Below are 23,337 nucleotides of genomic sequence, written 5' to 3' on the forward strand. Positions count from 1 at the left end.
AGAATGTTTGAAAAGGGGAAGGCAGAAGGAAGGGAACCGTCATTCATTTGCCCTTTTAAAAACTTAGGGGATATTGCAAAGAAAAACTATACCCTTGTGTTAAATTTAAGCAAGTATACAATTTGCCTACTGACTCTGTTCCTCTTTTCTCAGATGTAGTTGAAGATGAACTATTTAAAAACTCAGACATGAAGTAAAACCAATCAGTTATCAAAAAGTGGCCTAGAGTCATGAGAAATGTAAATACAAAATTTGAACAAGAGACAGGTATGGAAACAGACACAGATAAACTCATTCCAGGACATTACAGGAATCTACAAATTACAGTAATGATAAAACTCCTTCCCCATGTGACTTACCGCTTACTTTCTAATTTTTCAAGTTCTTCACGCTGCTGCCTCTCAAATTCAAGTCTAATAAAATAAAATGAAGATAAGTCACTTTTCTGAAAGAGATTTACTCTTTCTCACTCCCTGTATATATTGACATACGAAGAATGTCAGTTTTTCAATTATTATTTTTAATTACCACAGATTAGCAAGCTTTAAATTGCATTATTTGCTCCAGGACTATGATTAGAAACTAGACATACCTTTGGGGCCTGAATGGAGACTTAAAAGAACATACTTAGGGAAAAACAAACAAAAAAACAAAACACCACTGCATTGAGAAAGCAGATTCAAACAAGACTTCTAAATGATAAGCAGGTCTACTCCATGCAGTTTAGTCATTGATAAGTACAGAAAATGGAGAATCTCTACCTTAGACAGATGGGTCCTTTTATAGGGAAAAGACTGCTGGGAAAGGTAGAGAGAGCACAGACATTAAGAAAAGAATTAACAGGGAACACATCAAGAGAAAAGCAGTAAAGTACTTAACAGCAAACAGCCATGTACACATCCAAAAGGCTTTTGTATAAATATAACATTTCTTGATAATTCCATGAAGCAAACACTCCAAAAAGACAACCTATTATGTTTGCACACATCATATGGTAACAATACTGATGGTAACCAAGTACCAATAACCAGTCATCAAAATAATATTTTCACCACTTTACAGATAGTGATACTATATGTAAGTTCCTAAGGAGCCACCTGTAATTACTAGTTACGTGATAACTGGAGTTTTTGGGGACCATATAGATTAGGAACAGATTTACCACAGAGGCAGCAAAATAAAAGGAGCTAGGTCATTGGGAATTTTAAAATAATGTACCAAAATATTGATAACATAAGTGGCTATTTTCTTAACTATTAGATTTAATTATTGTTAAGATTTCACTATTGCTATTAAATAGCGTGGACTGAAATTCTTAAATTTATACATCTCTTCATGTTATGGTAGTTGGTAAGTATAGCTAAAAAGCTGAACTAGAGAAAAATTTATTATAAAGCATTAGCTTTGGTAGTGAGTGCAAATCCAGGCAACAGAGTTACTTTTAAAATACGCTAACAAACACTTCGAGGAGACCTTTTTCCAATTTAATTTGGGATAATGTTGAGAGTAATATGCCTGATAGCTTTAAAGCAGAACCGAGTACCTATGCTAAGTGACTTCCATATGTGACCTTACTTGGTCCTCCCAGCAAACCCTTAAGGGACCAAATAGAATCTCCATTATCAAAATGAGGAACTCAAATCTTAGAAATGTTAAACAATTTGTCCAAGATCATTATGGTAATATATGATGGCACCAGCCAGGATTTGAACCCAACACAGTCTGCTTCCTAAATACTGTCTACTAATTTGATTAATAAACAATGCTCAAATGTGGGTATACAATAATTATATTGATTCCCTCATTGAAACTTGTGTAGGATTATACGTATCCTATTGTCAAATGAAAATAATATGCAGCTTATCACAGGTTTGCCATCCAGAAGAAATTAGTCACACAGATATGATATGAGAGGTATTTGCCAGTCATCAGGTCCAGTCTATATGTCATTCCACAAAGTAGACAAAGAGTTAATATATGATTATTCTCTATTCTATAACTATAAACAGAAACTTGGGAAAGTTTCGTAGGCCATGTTTTCAGAATTCAGTACAAATTTAGTCTCTCTAGAGATAGCTATATAATTAAAAAGAATCCCTGGATAAAATACTTAATAAAACCAGAGAATTTCCCTAATGAAGTTGTGTTTTTTCAATGGTTATCTTCTGTGAACAAGAGTTCTCCCAGCCTTAGGGGTTTGATGCTTTTATCAAGCCTATTTTTCAGAAGAGGAAACTGAGTCTGAAAGTAGTCAAGCAGCAGAAAGTGAACTTGAATTCAAGTTTGGCACCAAAACCTATGTTGCCAATCACATCTGACACTAACTAGTGCACGGCATCAAAGGGGTCATAAAATCTTAAGTCCTAAAATCTTCACCTCTAATGTGACATCTTTACCGAGCACTTACTTAGTGCCAGGCACTGTTCTAGGCACAGGGTATTCCATGGTCAGTAGGGAAGATGGGGTCCCTGTCCCTGTGAGGCTCCCAGTCTACAGGTGACAATCAAATAAAAGACAAGGGGTTCCTACCAGTGTGTCATAAGACATGTCTGAGGAAAGGCACATAGCTATATTACACATAGGGGTACTTATCCCAGAAGTTGAAGTACCTAGAATCACCACCAGCTCCCTGGGGGAACTTACATCTAAGCTGTGCCATTCTTTCTCTTGCATGATAAAGCAATTCAGAGAATCTCAATAAAACCAATCTTGGTTTGCTATGTGTGTGTGGGGGGGGGGGGGGGGCAGGGTGGAAAGGAGTAGCAAGGCATGAAACTCAAGAGGACAACAGAAGCCAGAGAGTGAAAGGCCTTGGAAGTTAAGTTAAGGACACTGGACTTGATCCTAAAGAAAGAGGAGCCATGTATTGCAGGGACAGATGCTGGACATTGTATGTCCTGGGAATGGGGGAGAGTGTAAACTACAATGTAAACCATTATCCATGTGGTGCAACAGTGCTCCAAAATGTATTCACCAAATGCTATGAATGTCCCATGATGATGAAAGAGGTTGTTGATGTGGGAGGAGTAGGTTGAGGGGGGTGGGGGCTATCTGGAGACCTCTTATATTTTTTTAATGTAACATTTAAAAATAAATAAATAGAGAGAAAACAAACAAACAGACGTGGCCTTGATGTGTTAGAGAGAATGGATGGGGAAGGGGCAAGATGGGAAGCCAGGAGACAAATTGGGAAGCTGGTGTAGTCACTTAAATAGAGGCAGGACTTACCACAACTGGGGTTGAGAAATGAAGGTATCTACTGATATTCAGGAGGTTGAGTTGATGGAAGTTGGTAATTGGTTGAATTTTGGTGGGGGTGGTGAGGAGAAAGGAAGAGTTAAAGCTAACCCTCGGCTTTCTGGATAGGTTATACAGGTGCTGGGAAGGCAGAACATAACTGCCTAGAGGAAGAGCCAAGAGGTCAACATATCTGAATACAAATCCTAGTGGTGGTGAGACCAGGCATGTGTCATTTAACTTTGGATGCTTTGTTCTCACAGAAACTGAAGATAATAATAGCCCCTCCCTGAAAAGGTTGTAGCCAGGAACAAGTGAGATAATACATGTAAGATACCTGCACAGTGCCTGCACACATTAGGTGCTCAAGGGTCACCTCTCATTGCTACAATCCCCAGAGATAAGAAGTAGCAGTGCAGCATATTCCCAAGGTCTCCGGCTGCTTGCGGCCGAGGGATCTCCAACTGCATCCGAGGGCAACTAGGAGAGACTTTGGCAACCCAGGTCAGCAGAGCACCTGCAGCTGCCACTCGACTTTCCTGTAATGTCTGAGGACCTGGGCTCGGAGGGACCCAAGGCCAGGTGTTTCCATTTATTCTTCAGGTTACCCCTGAGTTTTCAAACGGTGTTAACAAGCCTGAAGATGTCAGCTTGTTGCTGGAGTAGGTCTGTGATACCTAGAAAGCCATCCTCATCTGATTGTGGACCTAGAGCTGGGAGAAGCAGTGGCAAGAGGCAGGCTAAAAAGCACCTGCCTGGTTATTAGGTGGAAACTGCACACAGCAAGGAGAGTCCTCTGCTTTTTGTTTAGTGCTTATATCCCTTGTGTCTGATACATTGGTAACCAATAAAAGATTTAGTCTATGGAAAAAAAAAAAAAAGAAATAGCAGTGGAGAAGGAGGCAGCTGAGGAAAGGGAAAAGTAGCAGTGTTGGTTCTCATGGAGGTGGCAGCGAGGGCCGTAGTCAGCATCCAGTGATGCTAACATCCACTGAAGGGCCACTCTCTACCTGATGCTGCTCTGAGTACTCTGCACTTAACTCACACTATGACCCTGTGAGGGGGTGCTATCATCATCCCCATTTCACACATGAGAAATGGCCACTTCACTGGTAAACAACAGAAACACAATTTTAACCTCTTCTCTATCCATGATGTCAATGATTCCCAAGGGACATCCAAACTGAGATGTCCCACAGGCAGCAGGATACAACAATCTGGAGCCCAGGGCTTTATCATGGATGTAGACCTAGACTTGGGGTTCATCGTTATCTAGACAGGAATTGAAGCCACAAGAGTGGATGAGATTAGCCAGGACACATATATGGCATGACCTAGTGCCAAGTCTAAAAGACCATGGACACTGTAGTGACTGGCAGAGAAGGATGGGGCCTCAACCAAGGAGAGGAATGGGTAGTTAGAGACACAGACAGAAGAGCAACAATGGGTAGGCAAATGAAAGCAGAGGGAAAAGGGTGTTTCAAGAAAGAGGAAGGGACCAGTAGTACAAAATGCTTCAGAGTGTCACGTAAGATAGGGGCAAAGGAGAACCCCCTGAACTTGGCAATGTGGAAGTCACTGTTGACCTTGGAATCTGACGGATGGAGCAGAAGTCAGACTGCAGTGGCCTGACAAAACTGAGGGGAAGTAAGAAAGTGGAGACTGTGAGTGTGTGATTTTAATTTTGAGGAGCAGTGGTAGTTTTAGGAGGATGGGTGCTTATTTTGATCAATGGAAAATACTTGAACATATTTAAATCAAGGTTAAAAAAAAAAACAAGCTAGGAGAGAGAGGGTGGAAAAACTAGGGGGAAGTTGGGAATATTATGGACAGAGGTCCCTGATCAGGCAGAAAAGAAAAGGGTAGAACAATCAATGGCTATGAGCAAAGGTTCTGGCATCAGTCTACCCAAGATCAAATCTTAGCTCTTAGATGACCGTGGGAAAATCTCCTAGTTGCTCTAAGCCTCAGTTTCCTCACCTGAAAACAGACTGAAAAATAATCCTAGTCTTCAGTGGGTAACAGGAGCCAGTGAGAGTACACATTAAGCACTTAGTTCATAATGATTGGCTTGTTAATGCTATAGGATCCATGGCACAGGTCAGGGAAAATACCATCAGAAAAGGAAATGAGCAGTTCTGCCATTGGGACAAGAACGAAGCAGGAAGAGATGAATGTGAAGCAGACACACTTTTAGCTTTGGTGGAAGAAAGTTGAAGGGATTGTTCTTCTAGGACTTTGGTATTCTGTGAGGTCGAACCAAGGTCTTCTGAAAAGAGTGAGGAGGAATAGTAGTGGTGTTAGTGGTAAAAGGAATAATGACATGATTTATAATAGGTAATGGAGCCAGTGGGCAAGATAACTGACTACAAAAACAAACCCAGAAAAGATGGCTGGGCATCACTCAAGCTTAGAGACCATTACTTGTACAGAGATATGGACCTTAGTGTTTTTCTTTCATAGCACTGAGCTGAAATGACCCAGTTTAGGTACAGGGCAAGGGGAGAGTTCAATGGCTCCACTGTTGGGGCTCATCTAAGGATGCTGGGAAGAGGATGGGGATGGGGACTTAGTGAATAGGGAAATAAGTGGGGGAAGACAAGGCTTACAGGAAAAAGTATCAAAGAAGTCTCCAGGCTGAAGAAGTGGGTACTACTTAAGTAACTCGATTGTAGGATGAGTTGTCCACATGGAACCACCCAGTGTCACAGGAGGACTTAGGAAGACGGTGAGCCAAATGCTCTGAAGGAAATGACTGGAAGGCAAGAAGATGATAACTATATGGAGAGGCAAAGAGTAGGCCAGCCAGATGCCAAAAGCCTGAGGGATCGGGAGCACTTACCTAGGGCAGAGGATGGAGAGTCTCAAAGCAGTTAGGAGAGGACCTAAGAGTCTGGGATGATGAAATAACTGGCTCTTCCTCTAGAGAAGTTTTCATTTTAGAACACTGGATTTGGATGGGGAAAGGGAAGGATCGATGGCAGCAGTCAACCTCAGGAGCAAGGGACCACAACTCTGGTTTGTCCTGAGGAGTAGCATCTATTGAAATGTACGTTTTGGGCCAATAAATCAGAGAAAGACTCCAATTTTAATACTTAATGAAGAGGTGTGACATCATTTCTGTGGTCTGTTACTAAATAAGAAAATTATTATTTTCTACTGAAAGCAATATACCTTTGGTAAATAACAATTCCCATTTCCTCAAAAATAAGAGTAACTATATGTATCAAGAAAAAAGGATCATAAAGATACTCAGTCTTAACTTAGAGTTCCAAACTGTCTGAGGAGTCATAATTCCAAAGTTAGAGACTATATATTAAAATGTGAGGTGGTAAGAGCTACTGTTGATACTGCATACTTGTTTTAAGGATTATGTAATTACTAATCATATTTTAAAATGCACCTCTTTTCATTATCAATGAAGTTTCCAAATAGAAAACTTCAGTAGATTGTAATACATGAATGTGAGTATGCCAACATCAAGATAAGAATGTCAAATATAATTGTATTTTAATGTGGCTTCATTTTAAATAAGTGTAATTCACTATCCTAGTTTACAGGAATTATCTTAGCCCTAATGCTAATTTCTCAAACGTTATAATTAAAAGGAAAACCACAAAAGGATATAAATTTTGCAGCTGTTTTTAGCATTTTCAAATGACATTTAAGTGCACATACTGTGTTAGGTCCAATAAAGCACAGCATAAACCTATTTTTATCAGAAACAGTCTTTTTTTTTTTTTGCATAAAAAGACATCTAGCATTTTACCTATAACCACACATCTTGCAATTTACATTCCTGTTATCATCAGCCATGAGAAAGTGAGGGGGTGGGAATTTCTCAGCTTGCACCACTACACTGAACATGAGACTGTGATTATGAAAGAAAGAGAGAGAGCGAGAAGGGAGGGAAGGAGGAAGGGAATAAGGAAAGAAGGGAGGAAGGAAATTTAAATGAACCGAAACCTAAATATCCACATCCTTATATTCTTCCAGTGGTGATTTAGTTTTGTATGCCCGGTGTAATTTTATTTTCTAAATGAAGAAAAATGATTACTCAAGTCCAGTCAACCTCCAACAGGCACTTCTAGTGGGGAGTGGACAGGGAGGTGAACAGAAGCTGAACTCCAGGCCACCATTTGTTGGGAAATGGAGGTGGCTGAAGCTGAGGCAGTCATACTGGGACAGTCTCCCAAATGGCTATTTTACTATATTATCTTAGGAGGTATATGATCAGGTATGGGAGAAATTCTTAGTCAATGGGTATGTCTGGATGTTTCCTAAGTGACTTTTAGGTGACAGTCACAAACAGGAATGACTTCAGGGGTGTGCGACTTACTTGTGGTTAAAAGGCCCTGAACTTAATGTTGTCATCTTGAAATTCCAAAAAAAATTTTAACAAGAAACATCTCTTTTCATCTTGCCCCACAAACTATGTAGCTGGTTCTAGTGAAGCATATATTGTCTTTGAAAGCAGCCCAAGCCTGTTGCCTGAAATACTGAGTTGTATCCCTCAGTCTAGATTCTGGAATGAGATAGATGGGAAGGAGTTAGAAAAAGACTAGAACTCAGCAGAAGATGGGTCACCTTTCTTCAACCCTTCAAAAGGGTCCAGATTAAGCACAAAGGGTTCTGTAATAGTTTAGACCGGAATAACTGACCTCCAACACCCCATCGCTCCTCAGGAACTTTCAGTCAGTTTTAAATCACATACAAATGAGAAAAACCTAAGGAGAAAGTAGGACTCTTAAAGACAACAGAGAAAGTTTGGATTTGGGTGCGAAGGTTTGTTCAGGTACTATGCAATCTTCTCCCTGACCTTGAGATTCCTGAAATTCTAGAGCTCTTCAAAGGCTGAACAAGAACCAAACATTCACCCATGGTAAACACAGAGAAACTAAAAAAAGGAAAAACCAGACCATGAAACCAGTCTCCATTTCCTCATGGAAAGGTCTTGCGGTCTTTCTTGGATACATCTGCTCTCATGGAAACTTTCATTTAAGAGCTAAGAATTGCTGCTTTGCAGAGAAAGTTGGAATTTCTAAGGCTCCACCCTTTTTTCAAATCATCATGGAATATGTCAGATTATCCTAAAGTAGGCTGACTCACATGCAACTGCAATTCAAGATTTATGTATCAAGATGGGTCGGGGGGGGGGGGGAAGAAGCCACATAAAGTAATTTCCTCCAGAAGGTTGTGAAATTAAATCTCTCTTAGGTAAAAGTAACATAAATATCCATAGTACTCTGGGACTGCTTTTCTAATGAACATTCAAATCTCTGGTCTCAGACTCAATGAAAGTGCTCAATGAAAATTTTCCAAGGAACCTTTCTACTCTTCAAGTTTTTTTTTTTAAGATTTATTTTATTTATTTCTCTCCCCTTGCCCCATCCCCCCACCCTGTTGTCTACCTTCTTGTGTCCATTTGCTGTGTGTTCTTCTGTGTTCACTTGTATTCTCTTGAGGTGGCATGGGAATCTGTGTCTCTTTTTCTTGCGTCATCTTGCTGCATCAGCTCTCTGTGTGTGGGCAGGCTGCACTTTTCACGCAGGACAGCTCTCCTTGTGCGGCACACTCCTTGCCTGTGGGGCACCCCACACAGGGGACACCCCTGCGTGGCACAGCACTCCTTGCATGCGGCAGCACTGCATGTGGGCCAGCTCACCACACAGGCCAGGAGGCCCTGGGTTCGAACTCTGGACTTCCTATGTAGTAGGCAGACGCTCTATCAGTTGAGCCACATCCACTTACCCTTCACCTGTTCTTACTTTGACCCTGGAATTCTATCTTACTTCTTCAACCAAACTCTGGTGCCTTTTTAACCCTGGAAACAGTCTTCCAAAGGTTAAAAATGATTCATCATTCCAAAATGTTCCTGTCCATGTTAGCCAAAGAATATTGTACTACAGATAATCTGTCAGCCACTTCACTCAGCCATGCATCCCACATTTCCAAGACACCTTTATCAAGCCCATGCAACGCGCAAGGCAATATATTAGACTTACTGGAGAATACTGAAGGGGTAACATGTCTTTGAATCTTAAGAGTGGACTGTAAGTGAAAGAAAACATGCAATCACATAGAAAGAGATGAGCCCAATAAGAAAGTTCCACATTTAACAGGAGATGGGGTGGAGGCAGCTTTTTTACAGCTGCAGTCATGGGGGGGGGGGCCCTCACACAGGAGGTCTGATCTGAACTGGGCCTGGAAGAATGGGCAAAATTATGAAGGGCACAGAGCAGTGAATAGGAGCAAATCCACTTGAAGAAACACCAGGGGATGGAAGAAAAATGAGAGGTAAGCAAAGCAAACAGTAAAGAGGCTCAGGTGGGCTGTCACTTAGAATAAGTCAAGGGAAGTAGTGAGAGATAAAACCAGGAAGTTAGACTGGCCAAAAGGTGAAAGGTCCACCTGACACTCTCCAGAGCACCCTCCTGGGCAGCCTCTCCTTTCACTGCCCTGTGAAGTCTTCTATTGTGGCAGTGAGTGCGAGCATCAGGAACTGGTGTTTACTTATCCACTAGTTCATTTGTCAACATGCTTCCCATGAACCAGGCATTGCCCTCAGCACTGTGGATTCAGCAAAGAAAACCAGTCCCTGTTCTCATAAGCCTTCCTTTCCAGTGAAGGGGCAGCTACTAATAAATAACAAATGTATGTGGCAAGTGTTGAGAAAACAAAGTTGGGAAAGAGGATGGAGAGAGCAGGGGACATTTAAGAGGGACTGGAAGGAAAGAAGTGACCATGAGGATTCATCTGTTTGTGCCAACACAAGGGAAGAGCAAGGCCAAGGACCCAATGATGGGAGTGGCCCGCGGGAAGCACGGCACATCCACTGTGGCAGGAGCAGACTAACCCAGGGGGAAGTGATGGTATAAAAGCCAGTACAGCGAGAGAGGGCACCAGGAGCAAGACCTTCCAGGGCTTTCCAGGTCAGTGGGGAATGGAGGGTGAGGGTGATCTCCTCTATCAATCACTGAGAAGAGAAAACTGACTTAGCTGACTCTGTGTCCTGAATAGCTTAAGCAAGGCCCATAGGTGTTCAACCAGTGACAGACCTGAGATTTGGAGCCAGAAACTCAATGACATGGAGTCAAGAATACCTGGGTGAGTAGGAAATAGTGTCAGCCAATGCAGGTCTCTCTCTGCCTTAAGAAATAACTTTTGGCATTCTTCACCCCCTCATGATGAAACTAATTCACTGAAGCAAATTTAGAAAATGCAAACAAGTAAGCCACAGTCCAACACCATACCTACTACATCTTGGTTATACAGTCTGTAGTCTTTGCAGAAATGCACACACACAGATGAGAGTCTATAGTAGAGTCTATTTTGTCATCTTTTTCTCTTAATTATATACCTTCAATAAGTTCCAAAATTATTAACTTATTCTGCAACACAGTTTAATATCATGAAATTCTATAATACAGATGCACCAGGATTTTTGTAAGCAAACACATATGATTAGAAATGTACATGGGAGATGGTTATGATAAAACAATTTGGCAGGAGCTATGCTGGGTCGTCCAAGGGCAAAGGACGAGATTAGTTTAAGAAAAGCTGTGCACATTTGTGAGCAGAGAGGAGAAAGAGAGCAGAGAAGGGAAATGTGAAGATATGAAAAAGACTTAAGACACACCAGTTTCTCTGTCATGACAATATATCGTTTGCGTGAAGAACTTTACAAGTCAGCTTTACACATCTGTATGATTTTGATACAAAAAAAGACAAGATGCTAAATGCCTAGACAGGCACGGTTGGAATTGAGCACTTCTTTTATCACAGACTGGACATGTGTAGAGTCTCCGGAAGCACCACCTCTGCCCTGTTGTTGGCCTGTCTGCCCCCCTCACAGGTCTCCTTTGCCCTTCCTTTTCTTTTCTGGGTCTCCAACCCAAAGACCTATTTCTTCCTTTCCTAATTTCTCTCCCAGACATGACCCTCTTCATTCCTCCCTTTGTTGCATGAATATAAGCAGCAACTACTATCAAATAAGGAATTCTGGGTATGGATTTAGGTGACAAAATAAAGTGAGCAGGGAAACGGACTTGGCCTAGTGGTTAGGGCGTCCGTCTACTACATGGGAGGTCTGCGGTTCAAACCCCGGGCCTCCTTGACCTGTGTGGAGCTGGCCCATGCGCAGTGCTGATGCGCACAAGGAGTGCCATGCCACGCAGGGGTGTCCCCCGCGTAGGGGAGTCCCACACGCAAGGAGTGCGCCCGCCCCGTAAGGAGAGCCGCCCAGCGCGACAGAAAGTGCAGCCTGCCCAGGAATGGCGCCACCCACACTTCCCGTGCCGCTGACGACAACAGAAGCGGACAAAGAAACAAGATGCAGCAAATAGACACAGAGAACAGACAACCGGGGGAGGGGGGGAATTAAATAAATAAATAAATCTTTTAAAAAATAAATAAATAAAGTGAGCAAAGAATTAATTGCAAAGTGAACTATAATTCACATAAAAAAAGAAAATAGTTCCAACTGTCATTATGACTAGGCAAGAATTAAATAAATTATGATATAAACACAGAAGGAAGAATCATATCCAATGTCCTGGGAAAAGGTCACAATATAAGATTAAGGAGAAAAAGCAGAATATAGAACTGTATACCTAGAATTATTTTAATTTTGTGTTTTTTTTCTTTTTTCTTTTTTTTATTTTATTGACTTTGTAATAATATTACATAAAAAATATATATATGAGGTCCCATTCAATCCCACCTCCCCACCCCACCTCTCCCCCCCCAGCAACACTCGTTTCCATCATCATGACACATCCATTGCATTTGGTAAGTACATCTTTGGGCACCTCTGCACCTCATGGTCAGTGGTCCACATCATGGCCCATACTCTCCCCCAACTACTAGGTCAGAGGGCCCCTCTTTGGAAATGGTGTTTATGTGTGATGAATCTGGACTCAGATGGGATCTCTCTTCATAAGACTTTCATGCTAATGTGCTGGAGGTGCAGTTAGTGTTGGAGTTTAAGATATATTTAGGGGATTTGAATCTCTGGACTGACAATTTTGTGTTTTTAAAATACTTTATATAATGCAGAATTACAATGTGATGTAAAATTAAGTGTATACTTTGAAATACAAGCAAATATTATAAATGTAAACCAATCATGTCTTTTTTTTTTTAAGATTTATTTATTTCTTTCTCTCCCCTTCCCCCCCTTTTCCCCCGACCCCAGTTTCTGTTCTCTGTGTCTATTTGCTGTGTCATCTTCTTTGTCTGCTTCTGTTGTTGTCAGCGGCATAGGAATCTGTGTTTCTTTCTGTTGCATCATCTTGTTGTGTCAGTTCTCCGTGTGTGCAGCACCATTCCTGGGCAGGCTGTACTTCCTTTCCCGCTGGGCGGCTCTCCTTATGGGGCGCACTCCTTGTGCATGGGGCTCCCCTACGCGGGGGACACCCCTGCATGGCAGGGCACTCCTTGCGTGTATCATCATTGCGCATGGGCCAGCTCCACACAGGTCAAGGAGGCCTGGGGTTTGAACCGCGGACCTCCCATGTTGTAGACGGACGCCCTAACCACTGGGCCAAGTCCGCCACCCCAATCATGTCTTGATAGAAGGACTATGAATGCTTCTGAGTATTCACTTCAAATATTTTACTTTTTACAAGAGCCATTTCATTATTAATGAGAAAGTTATTAACCTGATTTTTATTTAATTTTTTAATCTGGTCTGATTATAGCACCCTTTTAGTTTCTCTCTTTCCTGACAATCCGTGATTCATTTCCATTTATTTCCAACAACGATGATGATTAACCTTATTAGGTCACAGGATATGGACAGTGCTAGTAGCAGTGAAACATGTCATATTACTGAGTTGGGAAATAGCTGTTCCAGATTAAATTTATAGTCTGGATTAGAGAAGAGGATGTAATTCAATCAACAATTATTTCTCAAATACCTACTATATACTTAGAGGGGAATATAGTATTGAGAAAATCAGATCCTGTCACTTACCATGAAAAAGTAGAGACAGAGAGTCAGACAAATAGAAGCACCAATAAACACAATTACCAATGATTTAGAGTGCTACTGAGGAGAGTGTAGGGTGCTATGAGGGAAGAGCCAAAGAGAAGAAATTTGTATTGGGGGTTGAGAAGACCTCTTTGAGGAAATGACACTTAAACCAAGGGCTTAAAGATCATGTAGGATTTAGCCATGTGAAGAGCTGATGGACACACAAACAAGTGTTCCACGTGGAATAGCACATGCAAAGACCTGGAAGCAAGAACAGATACGCACAAATGGAACCCCTGACTGGATCAATAACAACTTCTAATCAAGTGATTTAAATTACAGAGAGCTAGAGAAAATATACTCTATTAATATTAATTAATATTAACATAATATTAATACAATATATTACTTCAGAAGAATATCATTCATTCATACAGGAATGAGTTAGGGGAAATGTGCTGGCTTCCACTCTTGCCCATTATTATCATTCATCATCTCACCAGGAAAAGTCTTATTTGCTCAGTTGATTTTGATAATTCATCTTGAGACTATTCAATTATAAAAAGGGAAAGCATGGATACATCTCACTATCCAGACAGTGCAAATATAAAGTAACAATAAAAACAGATGGCTCTTTGAATGTATCAGCTCCTTTTTCCACCATCATTGAAAACGGGAAACACAGAGAGCTCATCATTTAAAGTGGCTCACAGGGGAATAATATTAAAGGACAAAAAGAAAAAAAAGTCAGCAATTAACACTAATCTCTGTTAATGGTGGGAATAAAGACCACTTCTTTCAGCTGCCTTCATCACAAATTCCCCAAAACTGTGTAACTTAACAAGCTATTTGAGGCAATCTATAGCAACTGTAAAGTTAATAAATGGTCCATAAAAGAACAAGGCAACTGAAACCGAAAACTGGGGAAGAAACCAACCTTGCAGCAAACCAAACTTTTGAAAAATGGTGCAGCGCAATAAAATAAACCTATGGAGACACAGTAAATAACCATCAACTAAAACATAAGCTAACTACCAAATTACCAGCAACATAAATGTTGCCAACTACATGTCTAAAACTTCCATGTTCAAGGTCAACAAGAAAAAAAAGGATACAACAATTTACAAAATACCAGAAAGTGAGAGAGAAAAGTAGAGCAAACAGGGTCTGTGTCTGCAAGGGAATGTCATCTTTCCTCCCAGGATATATACAGTGGCGACAGTGACCTCACTGACAGCTGTGAACCTAATCAAGAGGATCTCAAGCTATGACCAGATTCTGTATCTGAAGCCCCTTCTACATTGGTACAAATTAAGGGGGAACGTGAATTCATCTTAGCTTATAATTCTTAGATGCCTATTAAATTCCAGGAACTAAGCTGGGCACTGAGTAGAAAACAAATTAGATTTTGTGCTGTTTTCTGGAAGCTCACAGTCGTTTACAGTGGGGCTCAGGCTCCAAACAATGACAGACTCCATCCTGCTACTGACCTCTTCTTACCTTTCTCCCAAATTTGATGTATTTATCCTTTCTGTTTAGGGGAAGAAGGGAGGGAGGGAGGATGAGAGGACATAAGGAAGAAACACAGAAGGGAAGGAAAACAGGAAGAAAAATGAAGCCACTTTCTTTTTACATAATGGTTGTCACCCAGTGAGAAGCCCTCACTACGGTCTTGGTGCCTCTGGCTTTTTGCATCCAGACCCCAGGACTCTTCATTCTGAAACTTGGTCCTGCCAGCTTTATAATCCAGAACATTCCAAAACAAGCATGGGGATGGCTGGACCTAACTTCACAACATTCTAGTTAAGACTGCAGCTCAGCAAAGAACTAATTAGATGCCTAATAAATCCTTCGCAATGTGCAGGACACACTTCTCAAGTGGACCGCCATCATGATCTCCTTGACTCCAGTTCCTGTAAGCATAGCCTAAAGCTGGATCCAGGAGGATAAACTTACATGGGTAGAAGCTACGCTTCAAGGAATCCCTTCCCAGTCTGCAAGAAAACAAAAACTCTCTCACAGTATTGGTCAGAATGGTGGTGATATGTACAAGTGCTCCATAGAATAATATGAATATGTGTCAAGAGCCTTAAAACTATTCATACCCTCTGACCTAGCAATTCCATCTCTACTCATTCCTCTCCACTGAGGAAGTAATCATGGATACTCTTCGCCCCAATGCTTATGATACCCAAAAGAAACAAAATGCCTATCAAAAGAAGCTACGTTAAATAAGGTATGGAATATCCATGCAATGGAATATCACAAGGATATAAAATGCTGCCGAAAAATATTCTTGAAAGGAAAAGATACATTAAAAAAAAAAAAAAAAAAATCTTACAAGTCCAGTGTGAACCTATCTTGGTCAAAGAACCTATATAAATATATAACTATAAATGTGTACATGTGAGTATACGTGTGTGTGTGTGTATGTGTGTGTGTAGATATAGAGTGACAGATAATGGTATAGACAGAGGTATAGACCAAGATATAAAGAAACATGGTAACTCAATAGTAATTTCTTTTATGTTGCTTATTTCAAAATATTCCATAATGAATACATTAAAATAAAAAACTGGATTAGAAGAGATTCTCATTTCTCTGTCTCCTTCCCCTGAGGGTCAATGACCTTTGGCTCATCTTCAGAGTTAGAAGCCTTTTGTAGCTTTGCATGTCTGTGTTGACCCTGATGCCAACCAAACCCTACTTGGTCTGCCACACTCTATGATGGGTTACCAAATACAGGTCTGATCCTGACTTTTGATACTTTTTTGTCTAACTAGGTTTAAAATCTAGGTGTGTTTTTCCTCCTTATAATGAAATTATCCACTGTCCATTCCAATGGGCACATCACTGGTTAGTGCTCAGAAGAGGCAAATGCGCAGGTGAAAATTTCTTCATTTATTTTCAAGATTGAAATGCACTTGGAATGCATCTAACTTTGCTTAGAGCACTTTCAGGAAACTGTGAAATCTTCTGCAACATGCCAAATTAGCTGCCTGTTTGCAGTCTCAGAGCAAAGCAGAGGATGCTCAAGCAGTCAGCTTGGTTTCTTCTCAAAGACTGTGCCGGTTGAGGAGGAATGTTTCCCCTGCAGGGAAATTATTTCCTGGCAAAGACCCTGGCTGGGCGCTTCTCCAAAGTGGAGCTGACTCCCAGAAGAAGTCACCAGGCTGCTCTGCCACATCCAAAAACTCCCTGGCACTAAGAACCATGCCTCTATGTATACAAATCCTAGTTTCTAGGGAGCCTGAGATGTCGGCCAGCAGCAAGTTCCAAAACAATGTTAGAAACGAGACACCTAACTTCACGGGCTGGTTGGACTGATAAAATGCCCTTGGGCAGCAGGAACTTTTAAAAACTCCAAATCTAGTATGCTTTAGGGCATGGGTTATTTTAGCCAGGGGCTATATGAAAAATAAAGTAGGCTGCCTGGTGAACAAAGACAAAAATAAAGTTAGTTAAACTTTAAGACACAATAATTTGCCTTACAGTCTTAATTCTTTAGAAGAGCTTTTCTCTGGGAGGAACTGGATATTAAGCAGTTATTTTTCATTCTATTATGAAACCCATACTCAGCTCTATATAATATGGAAGACACCAAGAGCTATTTTAATTTTTTTAATAGTTAAGAAAGCATCAAAACACGTATGAATCACATCTGTGTGAGTGACAGGCTAAGATAGGGCCACCTAATCTGGAGATGTTAAAATGTGCATATGATCCATCTGTAGCATGCAGGCACCTGGAGATCCATGAGCGCACACCCCTTTGTGCTGAGATTGCAACTGCTGGTCAAAACCTACAGCTCACTAAACACTTAAGTGCTGTCCACTATGTGCAAGTTTCTGGAGATTCAACGATGAGTAAGGGACAGTCCCCAATTCAAGAAGCCTACTGGGAAGGCAGACACAAGCATCAATTAAATGAATTTGGAAAGAGTTATGACAAAGGTATGCATAAAATGTCTGCCAAAGCATAAAGAGAAAGCATTTAGTCCAAACTGGAGATGCAAAGAAAGTTTCCAAAGGAGACAATTCCTATACTCAGCTTACAAGATAAAGCAGACCAAAGCAAGAAGAGTTTTGATACAGAACCAGCATGAGCAGGGAAACGGAGAAAGTGGTGAAACCAAAGCATAAAGTCCAAGTGAAAATGACAGAAGATAATGCTTGAGATCAAAGTCATGGAAGACCATGTGGGAGCTTGGAAGTCATCCCAGGAGCACTGAGGGGCCGGGCCAGATGCTGGGTAGAGGAGGGGTCTTGGAGGAAGATGGGCTGAGAAGGTCTGGTGAACTCTATCTACAGGCTCAAGGTTGGGCCAGGATTCCAGGGGCAGGTCCCATGAGTCTTCCATGTGCCATCTCATAGAGGAAGTCAGGAATAAGAGGTCAGCCCATGAAAGTTAGAACTCTGAAACATTTGCTACTCCTCAGGTATGGATCTTATTGGCCATTAAAAAAAAACAAACAAACTCCCCCACCTGTTCTTCCACAGTGATGAACAACAAAATTATCTAAGTGAAATGGAGCTAAGGACCTGCTTAGGGTGGAAGTGGGGGTAGGAGTACCAGAGAGCTGGGAAGATAGAGTCCTAGCATGAAGCCACTTTGGGGAGAAAAAATTCCATACAATAGAGTAAGTAGTGGTTGCTATAAAACAGTAGAAAAGCAGGCTGGTCCTCTGGAACCTCAGGCAAGAAGGGAAAGGAGATTTTTGAAGTTAAGAAGGATCCCAGGATCTTTACAAGTGGACAAGAGTGATTGGGGGGGGGGGGGGGAGAGGCAGGAGACTAATATTTATTAAGCCTCTACTTTGCATTATTCAAAAATTAGGAGGGCAGAAGTTGGTTTACCCAAGAAGTGGAAGTATTAAAAAAAAGAAAGAGGAAAAAAGGGAGAGAACACTCCGAAACAAGTCTCTGAGTGAAAGGTGTACCATCCATTCCTTTTAATCTCTGTTTGTTAAAAATGGTCCCAGACAGTATATATCCTGCCATAACCCACTGAATGTACTGGGGGAGAGTGTGAACTACAGGGTAAACTATTATCCACATGATGCAGCAGTGCTACAAAATGTCTTCACTGGGTGTGTTGAGTGTGCCACAATGATGGGGGAGGTTGTTGGTGTGGGAGGAGTGGGGTGGGGGGATGGGGGGTATATGAGAACTCTTATGTTTTTTATAATGTAACCTTTTTTGTGATGTATGTATCTTAAAAAATACAATTTACAAAAATGATGGGGTGAGGTGTGGGTTATATGGGAACGTCATGTTTTTTCAATATAATGTTCTATGTGATCTATTAACTTTATTTTTAAAAAAGTGCTATTTAAAAAAAAAGTGGTCCTAGAGGGATGACAAGACAAATATGGGGTGAGAGATTCCAAACTCTGCCTTTGTCACCAGGGCTATTGAAGCTATGGACTCTAACATGTGGGTGGCCTGAGAGAGGCTCACTACAATGACATATGTGGACTGGGGGCGTGCATCTGGGTTAAACAGCTTTCCCTAATTTAAAGGCACCCAGAGTAGCTGGAGTTTGGGATATGCAAAGATAATAGTGTTGGTTTCCTGACTTGACAGCCTTTACAATGTTTTCCGTAGGCACTAAATCAGCTACGAGGTCACCATCTGTCCTCATCACCATCTATTCTCCCAGCACAGGGCACGACAAAGGATGGGCCTCAAACACTAGCTGAATGAGCAAGGAAAAAGTGATAGAACTTGTGAACATCTATCCTGCCCATCAGGGGGCCCATTCCCACCCTGCGTGCAGAGGTGCAGTGCTTCACAGGCCGCTCAAACCCAAGCCTCTTCCACAAGTGTCAGACTGCTGACAGTACCAAACGCATGTTCACTTAAACCACAGAAAGTTCAAGGCAGACGCGGGCTCTGTTTTTAAAGGTTATACTCATTATACTCCCTTCCCTTGACAGCCTGTTCCTCATCCTATATTTGTACTTTGGCAAGAGGGTGTGCACCATACAACCAATCACTTAGGCCAGAAACGGGAAGATTCTTTTCTTTCTTCATATTCCACATTCAATTAATCATCCAGGCCACATCCTTTTCTGTACTGAATACTTTATTTCTACACCCCTTCCTCTAGGTTCCTTCAACCATGACTTAGTTCAAGCCCTCCCCTCCAGCACAGGTTCAACAGCTGCTTTAGTGTCCCCACTATGTATTACAGAGTCATCTCTCAGCATGCGAAGACACCCATACTACTCTTCTGCTGGCAGAACTCAGTGGACTCACCACCATTGACTAGGCTTTGAGAAAAATGAGCATGAGCTGGTAGAACTGAACTTGGCAGGGGCTTGAGAGAGGGCATGTGCTCATCAGTGTTCTAGTTTGTCAAAGGGATACTAATGCAAAGTACCAGAAATCTATTGGCTTTTAAAAAGGAGATTTATCTGGGGTAAAACCTTACAAATTCCAAGACCATGAAAAGTCCAAACTGAGGCACTATCTCACCAAAGTAAGCCACTGTTGGTCCTGGTGTGCTGCCACAAGATGAAGCAAAATGGCCACTCACCTCTACCCAGGTTTCAGACTTCCTCTCCAGACTCACCCTTTCCCCTTGAGCTCTGTGGGCCCAGAGTCTTGGGGCTTCATGCTTAAGTGATCCTGTCGTCATTTCTCACCTGGCATAGGGCTTGTTTCTTTCCAGGCCTCCTATATAAGTCTCAGCTGTTCTGCTCTCTTTCCAATCTCAGCTATAAGCTATCAGGCAAATACCTCATCTCTCCCCAGGGTCTCAACTGCTTGACCCGCTCCTTTCTGTCACATAGCAGAATAAAAAATGGCAGAGAGGACAATTAGGAAGAAGGTGGCAGAGTTAGTAGCTCCTAGAGTAAGCTCATGCTATAGGGCAGTTAGTAATCACCCAGACCTATCTAAAGCTCCTGTTTGGGACCTCCAGGAGACCAGAAGAGCATCCTGCAACATCCTTTAAAGAACAGAAGGAGAAGACTGCCCATCTACAGAGATAATTCACAAGTAGAGTACTCCATGCCTGGAGGCCGATGCCCATCCTCCAATGGAAGCACAAGCTGCTTTGGGAACTAGTCCATGGCTGGGATTGGAAGCTCCACTTCCCAAAAACTGGGGACGAAGAGATGCTCAGGCACCAGTATTCACCTACTGATAAATAAATTCAGCTGGCTAAAGTATAATCCTAAGAACAGCCAAAATTTGAACCTTTCCAAGTCAGAAAGAGGCCAGTAGCCACCATCTTAACTCCGCACCAGGCATGAGGGGAAGCGGGGTGGACTGAAAATCACAGTGCTGGTGGGGACCGGCTTTTTTCCATCAAGATCAGATTGCAGGTCTAGCCTTGGCCCCAGCCCCACCTTCAGCAGAAAGGTAGCTGGGGGGACCTGTGCCAGCCTCTCCAGGAAAATACAGGCCACACCGCAGTGGCTGGTGATCACCCTACTTTGGCAGTGCAAGCTGCCCTGGGAGCTATTCTGAGGCTGGAATCTGAACCTCCATTTCCTAAAAACAGGGGAGGAAGAGACGGTTGGCCACCGACTTCAGCTCCTGATTAGTAAACTCAGCTGGCTAAAGTATAGCTATAAGAAGAGCTAAAGTTTGAACCTAGTCGAAGTTAGAAGAAGGCCAGTAGCTGCCATTTTGACTCTGCCCCCAAGATGAGGGGAAGCTGGGCTGACTGAAAATCATAGTGATGTTAGGAACTGGTTTCTTTCACCCAGAATGGCCTGCAGCCTAGCCTAGGCTTCAGTTCCACCTCAAGCAGGGAAGAAGCTGGTGGGCCCTGTACCAGCCTCTCTGAGTAACTGCAGGAACATTTGGCTGGCTCAGACTGAATAGTCAGAAATCTATCGGGGCAACTGTGGTCATTTTGGACCTGCACAGCATAGACTGCTGCCCACACCTGCAACTCTATCCCCACCCTAGGCAGGGGAGAAACAGATGTGAAGCTTCATTAGTCTCTCCGGGCAACTACAGTCTAGGCCTGTACAACTTGGATTATTACACACAGCTGTGGCTCTGTCCCTATCCCTGATAAAAGAAAAAGTTGGGAGAAGTTCCATCTGACCCTGGGGTAATGAGGGCATCTTGAGCCTCCACAGATTGTAGCACCATCTACATCCTTGGCTCCTACTACCAGTAAGAGAGAAAGGGCAAGAAAGCCCTAAATTAAAGAGAGAAAATGCACCCTAAATAAATACATCTAGTAAGCCAGATGCCAAGACACCAACAAAAAATTACAAATCACACCAAGAAACAGGAAGATATGGCCCAGTTAAAGGAAAAAGGTAAGCCTCCAGATGACATAAAGGAGTTGAGATAACTAATCATAGATGTTCAAACAAATCTCCTTCATAAATTCAATGAGATGGCTAAAGAGATTAACGATATTAAGAAGACCTGGATGAGCACAAAGAAGAATTTGAAATCATACATAGAAAAACAGCACATCTTACAGGAATGAAAGGTGCAATAAATGAAATTAAAAACACAGTGAAATCATATAATAGCAGATTTGAGGAGGAAGAAGAAAGGATTGGTGAGCATGAAGAAATGGCCTCTGAAAGCAAATATCCAAAATAACAGATGAAGAATGGAAAAAATTGAACAAGGTCTCAGGGAACGAAATGACAGCAAAAGGCATGCAAACATACATGTCATGGGTGTTCCAGAAGGAGAAGAGAAGGGAAAAGGGGCAGAAGGAATATTTGAAGAAATAAGGACATAGATAGCCATGTCCGAGGAGCACAATGTACTACCATCCAAATAAGTCCAAACTGACCAACTCCAAGACATATACTAATCAGAATGTCAAATGCCAAAGACAAAGAGAGAATTCTGTGAGCAGCAAGAAAAAAGCGATGCATAACATATAAGGGATACCCAATAATATTAAGTGCCTATTTCTAGTCAGAAACCATGGAGGCAAGAAGACAGTGGTATGACATATTTAAGATACTACAAGAGAAAAATTTCCAACCAAGAATCTTATATCCAGCAGATATAATCTTATATCTTATAGGATATATGAGGGCGAGTTAAGATATTCACAGATAAAAAGAAACTGAGAGTCTATAACCAAGAGATCAACTTTGCAGGAAATACTAAGGGTGTCCTACAGTCTGAAAAGAAAAAACTGGACAGAGAGGCTTGGAAGAAAGTCTAGAAATGAAGATGATATCAGTAAAAGTAACTAAAAGTATCAAAAGAGTGGTGAAGATAAAATATGATAGACAAATCCCATATTTTGGAATAAACGTTAACAAATGAGGTAAAGCACTTGTATTCTGAAAACTACAACTCATTCTTAAAAGAAATCAAAAAAGATCTAAATATTTGGAAGAACATTCCATGGTTATGGATTGGAAGACTAAATATATTTAAGATGTCAATTCTACTCAAATTGATACACAGATTCACTGCAATCCTGATAAAAATTCCACCAGCATTTTTCAAATAAATGGAAAATATGATTATCAATTTTATTTGGAAGGGTAAGGTGTCTTAAATAGCCAAAAACATCTTAAAAAGGAAAAGCAAAGTTGCAGGACTCTCACTTCTGGACTTTAAATCATAGTACCTAGCTACAGTGGTAAAAACAGCATGGTACTGGCATAAAGACAGACACACAGATTAAGGGAACCGAATTGGTGGTTCAGAAATAGACCCTCACATGTATGCTCAAGGGATTTTTGACAAGACTGTCAAACACACCCAGCTTGGGCAGAACAGTCCATTCCACAAATGGTGCTGAGAGAACTGAATATCCATAGCCAAAAGAAGGAAAAAGGACCCCTATCTCACACCTTATACAAAAATTAACTCAAAATGGATCAAAAACCTAGATATAAAAACAAGAACCATAAAGCTTCTAGAAGAAAATGTAGGAAAATATTTTCAAGACCAGTGGTAGGTGGTGAATTCTTAAAAGAGATAAAAGGACAACTGAGATGGACTACTGATGTTTAATGTATGTAGAAGTTTTAATCAACTTTATTGTAAAAGTGTGGAAATGTATAGAGTGGATGATAATACACAGTGAGTAATAGCTAGTTTATAAATGGGGATGTGACTGAAAATGGTAGTCTAGAGTTGATGGTAACACATTATAGTGAGTAACAGCTA

General features: G+C 41.4%; 1 protein-coding gene and 1 non-coding gene across 18 annotated transcripts in view; one reads left to right on the plus strand and one right to left on the minus strand.

Moving 5' to 3' along the window:
- The window catches only part of KIF16B (kinesin family member 16B), a 321,124-nt gene that overhangs the window by 120,506 nt on the left and 177,281 nt on the right, over positions 1-23,337 (minus strand). For 6 of the 17 annotated variants that reach the window (XM_058287589.2, XM_058287583.2, XM_058287586.2 and 3 more), the window contains exons 18-19: positions 762-797; positions 360-413 (exon numbers count right to left, since the gene is read on the minus strand). In XM_058287589.2, coding sequence (XP_058143572.1) covers positions 360-413; positions 762-797 — 90 coding nt within the window. The remainder of the gene's footprint in view (positions 1-359; positions 414-761; positions 798-23,337) is intronic. The other 11 variants (XM_058287591.2, XM_058287585.2, XM_058287593.2 and 8 more) reach the window with 2 other exon arrangements.
- LOC111761321 (small nucleolar RNA SNORA44) lies at positions 3,654-3,784 on the plus strand. Its single transcript, XR_002794719.1, has one exon. It is a non-coding gene; the product is annotated as a small nucleolar RNA SNORA44 (small nucleolar RNA).

The sequence above is a fragment of the Dasypus novemcinctus genome, chromosome 24 (genome assembly GCF_030445035.2).
Source record: "Dasypus novemcinctus isolate mDasNov1 chromosome 24, mDasNov1.1.hap2, whole genome shotgun sequence".
NCBI lineage: Eukaryota > Metazoa > Chordata > Mammalia > Cingulata > Dasypodidae > Dasypus > Dasypus novemcinctus.